At 32.9% G+C, this 10,306-nt stretch overlaps 1 protein-coding gene across 1 annotated transcript; it reads right to left on the bottom strand.

The window, feature by feature from the left end:
* Positions 1–8,292: 8,292 nt before the first annotated feature.
* Positions 8,293–10,098, bottom strand: LOC132751685 (glucose dehydrogenase [FAD, quinone]-like). The gene has a single exon (XM_060741904.1). The coding sequence runs from the start codon at positions 10,096–10,098 to the stop codon at positions 8,293–8,295; it is 1,806 nt and encodes a 601-aa protein (XP_060597887.1).
* Positions 10,099–10,306: the final 208 nt, after the last annotated feature.

The following is a 10,306-nucleotide window of genomic DNA, read 5'->3' as shown; positions in this document are numbered from 1 at the left end:
TGTGTTTGTTTCAGGTATAATAGTCGATTCATTTCTTCCATTAATTAAATTATAACTATGGAGGGTTTTTATGAAGCAGTTCCTTTTATAGAGAAATGAGTCCGTTTAAGATACGCACACGATTATCATTTTTTATAAATTCGCTTTACGATAATAAAAATACAGTAAATACATCAGATATTCATATAAAAGAGATGGAACATGACATTTACATAAATGATCGAAAAATATCATGCAATCAGTATAAGATTATTAAATAGTACGTATAATTGATGTGAACGTATTACGTATAGTTGATGTGAACGTATTACGTATAGTTGATGTGAACGTAGTACGTATAGTTGATGTGAACGTATTACGTATAGTTGATGTGAACGACTCTTGAGTCTGCCGGCAACTTATCAAGCATAATTTTATTTTATTTTTTTGTTGTTGTTTTTTTTTAAATAAAGTATCATTTACAGGGGGTCGTATGTATAGCGGTGCGGTACTTTTTTAATCGATGTGATATTGTGCGATACCGAATACACACTTCAAAGTTTTTTTTATAAAACATGTAACAGTCATTGACAATTAAAATTGCAATATTGTGTGGTTGATTTGAGGCTATTTCCTCTAAATCATAGAAGTTCAGGTACAATAGTAAAAAAAATATTGAAGGAAAATACTCAATAGGCCAATATGCACTGTCATGTGTGTCTAACGGATCCTTCGTTAAAATGGACATGTCACACACATTCTACAATCTTCAGTATGAAGCTGTGTCTAGAGCTAAGCTATTTTTTCACAAATACGCACACCACAACTATTTTACTGAACAGAAAACACATGTCGATTTTGATAGTCTTCTAAATTTCACTATATCAGTACATGGAATTAGAACTGTCCTTTCAAACGCTATGTCCATACGCATAATTTAAGTATGATATAGTTAACTGTTCACTAAAGAAAACTGCTTTTCACCATACCAGTAACTAATTGCCAATGCGTAGAAAACAGATATTGATCAGTCGATCATGAAAACGCTGTGTAAGGAACCAAAATATTTGCGTACAGTTAGTTTATCGGACCAGTAATCTTGCGTACAGTAATATATACGGAAATAATATAGATATTAAACGAAATAGATAGCTAAAACTTTTCGTGTATTTTGCTTTGATATTTATAGTAAACATGTTGTTGCTATAACTAATCAAATACCTGTTCCGTTACATATTCTTTTTATAAGTATGTCAGATTTCCGGCGACATTTGAAGAAGCAAATACCTCAATAACTTTCTCCTTACAATGAAATAGATTTTTTTTATTTTGACCATCATATATAAATATATCTTCCGCTCAGCATGCACTATATTATTCGGGGGAAATACAACATACCACAATTATTTGAACTAAACTGGTTCTTACCAAGAATTTTTGTCACTTTCCTCCGCCGTTATTCCGTATCGCACCATTTCACCTAGCTTAAAAAAGTATCGCACCGCTATACGTTCGACCCCCTGATTTAGAGATTATTATCCGTGGAATAAAAGAGCGAAGTAATTAAAATATCATCATTACATTGACGTCAATGATTGTATGTGTGCTTTGTACATTTTGAATTCTGATATGGGGAAATTATATGTCTGTGAGATTTAAGGATATATATGAGTACCTTATAGAATATGAATTTTATTTGATGACAGGTAAGATTGATAGTTATCATTTGGAGATCAGCAAACAGGAAATACAAAGGGAGCGGTGTTAATGGATTAATGGAAACAGAACAATGTTTCAACAAGCTGTCAATACTTCCGAAAATATCTCTGCTAGTGATATTTAAAAATATATATGCTAATCTTTTATCACGTAAGTACACGGTGGTGATCGCCGTATGATATATGTACACGACATTATTTAAAGCAGTATTGAGAGAATTACGGAATTGCTTTTACAGATAGACCTATTAACTGATTAATACTTAAGTTGAAGAAACGGAAGAACATAACAGTATATGGAAAGTGTGTTACATCAAAAGTAACTGATGTGAGTTCTTTCCCGTAAGATGGTTTGTACCCAGCTTAAATAAACCTACAAACAAAAATAGTTGATGAACTGCAAGTTATTACTGAACCTCTGAAGATCATATAGGTAAAGGTAAATTAAGAAAGCGTTAATTTTGGGAAAATATCTGCCAAGGCAAATAAGGGCGGAAAATGATCAGCGAGCAATTGTCTTTTTTCCTCAAACTGTATATGTTTTGCAATGAAGGTCGGGGTTTGTGTTGGGAGGGGGGCGATTTTAAAATGTTCTAGGACATATGATAACATATTTTCGGTCAGTTGTCGTAGTCCCAGTGTCGACAAACTGTCGTATTCTACCAAATGTCATGTTCGATAAACTGTCGTATTCGACGAGATATCTTTCGACAATATGTCGTGCACCACATCGGTACCAGAGTATAAGAAATGAATTTGGAAGCCATACGAAATAAATCAATGTTGATGAATATTGTGAAGGACATAAGTAATAGCCGTAAATCAACTCAACACAATGTATAGAAAGAGAAATTATGTTATTATATAAAAGATTGATAGTCAGGACAAATAAAATAAAAAGTGTGGGGTTTTGTCCTCTCTATTAAAGTTATGTGTGGGGTTTTGTCCTCTCTATAAATTTTATGTGTGGGGTTTTGTCCTCTCTATAAATTTTTTGTGTGGGGTTTTGTCCTCTCTATAAATTTTATGTGTGGGGTTTTGTCCTCTCTATAAAATTTATGTGTGGGTTTTGTACTCCCTATGAAATTTTATGTGTGGGGTTTTGTCCTCTCTATAAAAGTTTGATTTGTGGGAATTTGATGTGTGGGGTTTTGATATGTGGGGTTTTGATGTGTGGGTTTTTTGATGTGTCGGGTTTTTGATGTGCCGGGTTTTGATGTGTCGGGTTTTTGATGTGTCGGGTTTTGATGTGTGGGGTTTGGATTACGTGGGTTTTTTGATGTGTTGGATTTTGATGTGTTGGTTTCGATGTGTGGGGTTTTGTTGTGAGGGGTTTTGATGTGTTGGGTTTTGATAGGTGGGGTTTTGATGTGTGGGGTTTTGTCCGTCTTCCTCATTCCACGTTTACTGTCTTTTCTTGATAAATTTGTATAAATTTTCTAATAAGAAAACGAGGGGGGGGGGGCTTTTGTTTTCATTTTATTTTCAAAAAACTCATTCAAGTGGTACTATTAATACGAGTCAGTCTACATGTATTAAAAATAAATACGATATACCAACACTGACAGACAACAACGTGACTGTTCTCAATGTAATATTATGAATAGGGTTGAAGATCATTATCGTTGGTTTATATTTAATGCTAATAAAATATTCTGTTCTGTTCTGTATTTCTATCAAACCAGCAAAGGCATTTTTCAGATCGTGTTAAACACGTGCGACATCGTAGACTCGTCAACCACCTACAAATTGAACTTTATGAGCTGTTATGTCACGAAATATGTGTAAGAAATGCTGTGATTACAAGATGTGAAAACATATCACAAGCAGATTTATTTTCTTTAGAAGTTTTGGGTTTTGCAAATGAAAGAATAATAGGATAAATCAGGTGTTGTGATTCCTTTAGCACCAGGGTGTTATCAACATAAATGCTCAAAGGTCGCTGCCCTTTAATAAAGAAATTTGTGAAAATGATTTAGCAAATTGAGTGTAGAAATATCACATTCTTGTATCATACTGTGATTCTAGGAAATGTGACAAAAATAAGCACAATCATGATCACGTGTAAAGTGTCCGACCTGTATATATTTACAATAATGTAGTCGTATCAATCGTGAGGAAACTTCTGTTAACTATTATATATGTATGTGAAAAAATATTAAGTTAATGAACAATAAGTGACCTTTTTGTAACACGCGCAATTTTCGCATAATTAATTTATTAATTAATTGATCACAGTCAATTCATTAATTAATAAATTAATAAATAAATAAATTAAATAAATTAATTAATTAATGTTAATTAATTAATTAATTAATTAATTAATTAATTAATTGTGATCGATTAATTAATAAATTAATTAATCACAATCCATCAATCCATCCATCCATCTATAGCAAAGCAACACTATCGATAAATCATTAATATGTCACTATAATCTTCTGTGTCAGCCGTTCAGGAGTAGCACCGGAAACACCAGCGTCTCATGAAACGCCGAGAAGAACGCTAAAACAAGTATCACGTGGCCACAGAGAATGGACATCCGGTTTACTTGACTGCTGCGAAGATCAGCGACTATGTAAGTTCTTGAGATGTTTGAAAAATGTATCTTAATATCGTTTCAAACTTCATTTTTAGAGTTAAAACAGTTCGATGTTTAAGTTCCCTTAGATGTATCAACATACGTAAATCTCAAATTTATATTCCAATTTGTTTTTTATAATTTTCATTTTATTGGTATTATAATTATTATTATTTTGAGGGTTGCGGGGTAGGGATACTGCTCAAGTCAGTCTAGTAAATGATGCTATTCGAGTGTAATTAAATTTATCTTCCATTTCTGTTTAAGGGAAAATATTACTAGAATTTACGTTAGTCTATTGATAATATGGGGTAGCTATTTTAAAATAAGACATTATTTTCCATGCTAATTCGTGCTTATCTTCTTAACTTAATAATGTGTTCCTAACTCTATGCTCCTACTTCATTCACGACTTTCATTCCAATTATTTTCCCTCTCTTAAAGTAATTCAAGGATACTTACGTCTTTTATTTTACAATTATACAAATAAAATCAATGAAATTTATATAAAAAAAGTAACTGTCATGTTCTTAACTAAATCTCTGATTTTAACGAGTAACGACGGCTTTTTAACGAGGACATATTCAATTAAGACAACCATTAAAATAATAATTTCAATTAACGAACTATCTCGTTAGCAAAAATATCGAATGGAATTTTCATTCTATGCTATTGTAAAGAAATGAAGGACAAAACAAATATTAGTATTTCTATGAATGCTAGAAAATGCCGTTCAGCTGGGTATTTAGGGGAAAAACCAACAAAATGTTCGTGAAAAAGACTCCTTCTAATGTTTCTTGTTATATTATAATGGAGACTACACACTGGTTGCGACCTTGTTTTGTCCTGATCATTATAGGTTTTTATTTCGTACATTACCAAAGCATGAAAATCGTCATTCTATAAGAAAAGAATAGTTATAACTGTCAAATAAAGAACAGGATCACGTGAGTCAAGAAAGAATGAAGTCACGTGCGTCAGAAAGATGTGACACAGGTCTTTCAAAAAAGGGATAGCGTAACACGAGTCAATCAATAATAGTGTTATACAAGGCAATTAGGAATACAGTCACACCTGTCCGTATATAAGATAAACACACCAGTTAATATAGAATACATTCACAACTGTCAAAATGAACACAATCACGCATGTAAATAAATAATATAGTTACAGCTGTCAATAAAGATTCTGACACTCCTCGTGTGTTAAACTGCCAATAAACACTGGTTAGGGATTACTTGTATATGCGGCCGATATGTTTTCTCCCTCGATTATAGTTTACAAAGCCTTTCAAAGCAACAATGAAAAGCATTTTTATTGATATTTTCAGTTCTTCTATTGTTTTTTTTATACAATACTAAAAATATATAATATCTCACATACACTAAGGCCACATATTTGATCCATATCAGTTAATAAATATTTTGACAAATGGCGCCAATCCGTAAGCAACGTAACGACGTCAACATAAGTATACAACTCATTCATAAACGCACTAGAATGACGTCATTTCAAACATGCAAGAATGATTAAAAACACAATACAATCCAGTCTGAGACGTAAGTTTTAATTGTTGAAAACTTGATAAAATAACTTTTTTTCTTATCATTCCTTTTGTTTAATAATTACTATATCTTAGCAATATTAGGGTGCGAAATCGAACAGCGTTATACGAAAATCGGCACCGGAAGTAATCTCCGCTTGAAAAAATAACATTGGTGATCTTTTTTATTTTATCTTGTTATAATCGAAACAATATCGGTCTGAACGGTGTTTATCGGCTATTTTACACCGGTTTGTCGTTTTGATGCGAAACAATTAACCAATCAGCCCTACGGCCTTCGTGGTTAATTCCTACGCATCAAAACTCAAAACTGTGTTAAATAGCCGATAAACACCGCTAAGACCGATATTATTTCTTAAATACAGCTTCATCTGTCCTTTAATACAGTCTTCTCTGTCAATGCAAAATACAGTCAAACCTTTCCATAAAAGATAAGTCGCACCTGTTCATAAGAATACAGTCACATGGCATTATATCTAAGCATCTTGCATACCATCATATTACTTAAGAATAATATCTTTGTGAATGTTTAATATCAGTTATATCAGAAATACGAGCTCGTAAGCACAAACTGAAACATAATATGATTCAAGATTTTATTCCAAATACATGTGGGTATTATACCCATGAGTACACAGCATACATACAAACATACAAACATACATACAGAAACATTATATCAAGGTCATTAAACATATATAACATATATTTAACATTTACTGTATATTTGAGACATAAGTTTGGTTTAATATGAACAGAATAATCATATTTCAGCAAGGTTTAAATGAAGCTCAAGTTTTGCATAATGATATCAATTAAGAAGCATTACATTAACCTTCCTAGCTACTATAATTTACGAGTATTCAACATTTGTTCTTAATTCAAACATTTTAAAGATGAAAATTGATAATTTTCTTATGACATTTCATTTTGAGATGTTAACTATTCAATAAATTTTGGTATATTTGGTGTTTCCAATAATATTTATCTACGAGCTGTTTTCTCAAATCTTTGTACTGTGGACATTCTAATAATACATGTAATTCATCTTCATCCATGTGTAAATAGATACATGTATTAATTGAATTTTACGGGTAAAAAATCTTATCTGTAATGGAAATGTGTTTGAAGCAAATATCTATATAGCAATTAATGAAGAAATAAACAAAATTAAAGCAACTGCCTGTACTGTTTACATAATTGGTATGAGAAGATTTATACTGGTAGTAAAATTTTCAGCTATTATTTGATTTTACCCATGCAATATGGTGCTATATCAGTCAAATATATTTCATATTTTTTTAAAAAATAAATATGAAATATAAATATGAAAGTGGGCGGAGTCAAAACTCATATTTATTTTAAGGGACTTCTTTCGCCGTTTTGTTTGAAAAATCTGATAAATACAAAACAACTTTTTCTTGAATTTTGTTTTGAAAACTATCTAGCATGATAGATTATGGTCTAACTAAGAAAATTAATCCGAACACCAATATCTTTAATTCAGTAATTAACGCTGTGCAGACGTTTAAAGAGTTGTTTACATGACGTCACAATGTAGCGCCAAACAGCGCGTGCTTACGCATAAATTACTGCGCGCTGTACAATTGCAGTTGGTAGCAAGCAAGGGGATTCGTTATCATTTTCTTTGATAATGAAATTAAATAAAAAGGTTATTTTTTCGTTTTTCGTGAAATATGGTATAATTATATTTTCACGAAACATGATAAAATGCCACATATTTTCACTCGCCGTACCGGCTCGTGAAAATATGTGGCATTTTATCATGTTTCGCAATTATATATGCACAAACTGTAGGCTCACTTTATCTGTATGAAAGGCAAGTAAAGTTATAAATGATCTTAAATCAAAATATATAACCTAAGGTTTAACAATCGGCGGACATTACCTTGTATCTGTTACCGTGTTCTCGTCTTAAAATTGAATCTGCATTAATTAACATATTGCTAAACATCAAATAAACATAGACATGTATATCTACATGTATTATACAAAGAAAATAATGGCAATATTTGAATGCTACATGAATAAACTTGTTAAAAACAGTGAAAACTTATCTTAGTTACTAGTATATCAAGTTAAAATGAAAGTAAATCAACTCTTAGCCTACTGCAACGGTAAGTGATTAACCTTTTCCACCAGAATAGAACCAGACTAGCCGGTACAACCATACGCTCTGGCCAGACTCTGTAATGCTGGTGGCTCAATTGTGGTATTTTTATCCGTTTAACTTTAAACTGGCTGTTCCACATTCAAATCAGGTTAACTTCATTACACATATTTACATATAGCAGGTGCAAAAATCAGACACAGTTTACAAGATGAGATCCATAAACTCTTGAACCACTTAGTTCCTACCTTTAAATATGCTTTTCTACATATTCTTATATTGAAGAAGTCTTTTCAAAGATACAAGAAAATATTTGTATCTACATTTGGTCTATCCGTTTTCTAATGTCTTTAACAGAATCGATTCCAAGGATCATATCAGCGGCTTTTTCTGCTATCATAATCACGGGCGCGTTCGTGTTACCGGAAATAAGATTTGGTATCACTGATGCATCAACTACTCTTAGTCGATCAACGCCTTTTACCTTTAGAAATGGGTCAACAACAGCAGTTTTATCATTTTCGGCACCCATTCTGCATGTAGAACTCTGGTGTTGATGTATTTGTATCAAATGTTTGATCAAACATTCATAAAATTCATCTGATTTATACACAAACATTGAACAGAACTTGGCATCTTTAAATCGTTTAGAGTCAGCACCTATCTCTTTTAAAGGTTTTGTCTCAAAAACCCGTTCGGCAAATTTCATAGCTTCAATAAATACCTGAAGATCTTCTCTTTTTTCCATGTAATGTGGATCAATAATTGGATAGTCAAAAGGATCAGTACTTTGCAACAAAATTTTCCCACGACTTTTAGGATGCAGGCTTGTGATAAGAATTACAATGCCTGGGACAGATGTGCGTCTATAAACACTTTCAAGTAGAGTTGAGTTCATAACGCCATCTTCCAAACATGGTTGTAAAACTCCAAAATGTAATTGAATATCAGGATATTTTGCTTTCTGCAATTCTGATTTCACAAAAGCCTCTCCAACAAACGCAGTTGATGCAAGGTATCCAGAGTTAAACAATAGATATTGTAGATAAGTTCGCGGATCTTGAAGTTTCGAATTTGTTATCCCTTCATATGTTATATTTATATCCGACGGATGAAATAGCATGAGATGGTTCTGCAAGTTTTCACCGACAGGTAGATCTTTCACAAGAGGTATTTTAAAACTGTCTAAATGGCCTTTAGGACCAATGCCTGACAGCATAAGCAACTGTGGTGTGCGGAATGATCCAGCCGATAAAATTAACTCTTTCTTTGAATTTACTGTATGTTTTACACCATTACGGATGTAACTTACTCCAGTGGCCGTTTTCTCTAGAAAATTTACTTTTGTAACATGAGAATTCGTAGAAATGTGCAAGTTGTTACGACTCATTGCGGGTCGGAGGAATTCACTGAAAGTGCTTGCTCGAATACCTTTCCTGGTGTTCACTTGACTCACACCAAATCCTATCTGATCTTCACCGTTATAGTCCACCTCTTTAAATCCTAATTCTTTACCAGCTTCAATGAATCTTTTCGTTAATTCAGGAAAACCGGTTTCTTTACTAACACCTAGCGGTCCCCCCTTATTATGATATTTACTTGGTTTGCCTTCTTGTACCAAATAATCTTCAGACTTGAGATAGTAAGGTAGCACGTCATTATAACTCCACCCACGACAGCCGCTATCGGCCCATTCATCATAATCGTGGCGACTACCTCGAACATACTGCATGTAATTGAACATACTGCTTCCACCAAGTACTTTTCCTGATATATATGTATGTTTTTCTGGGTTCATATTTATATAAAGACCTGGTTCATGTGGTGTACTCTCATACTGCCAATCAGAGGACGACCGCGCTAAAAGTGGAGTCATCAGCGGTGTATCAAACATCTCACCATTGTCACTTCCGTCACCGCCTGCCTCGAGTAACAAAACTGTAACATCCGGGTTCTCAGACAACCGGGTTGCTAATACTGCTCCAGCACTTCCGGCACCTACTATAACGTAATCATACGTATCGTTATTTTTTTCTGTCTCGATGACCGTCTTCTTTCCAGATTGTAAATGATATATAAGATATGCGATGAATCCACAGAATAATGATGTTTGTAGGAAATTCATTTTTGCTAGTCCGTAAATGTGCACAATATTAAAATGTTACGCTTATTCGTTTTGTGTTAACTCGTACAAATTGCAATAGTTAAGTGCAGACTATTAAATTTCATTTTATATTTAGATCCTTCACCGAAGCGATATGTAGTTTAAAGCTATAATTTACGCTTCATTTTTATGTGTGCGTTTTAAAAATAATAGCAAGACATAAACACGA

Source organism: Ruditapes philippinarum, unplaced genomic scaffold (genome assembly GCF_026571515.1).
Source record: "Ruditapes philippinarum isolate M1 unplaced genomic scaffold, ASM2657151v2 ctg7380_1_1_1_1, whole genome shotgun sequence".
Lineage (NCBI taxonomy): Eukaryota > Metazoa > Mollusca > Bivalvia > Venerida > Veneridae > Ruditapes > Ruditapes philippinarum.
Note: the sequence above shows the minus strand (reverse complement) of the source record. Positions and strands in the feature narration are given on the sequence as shown.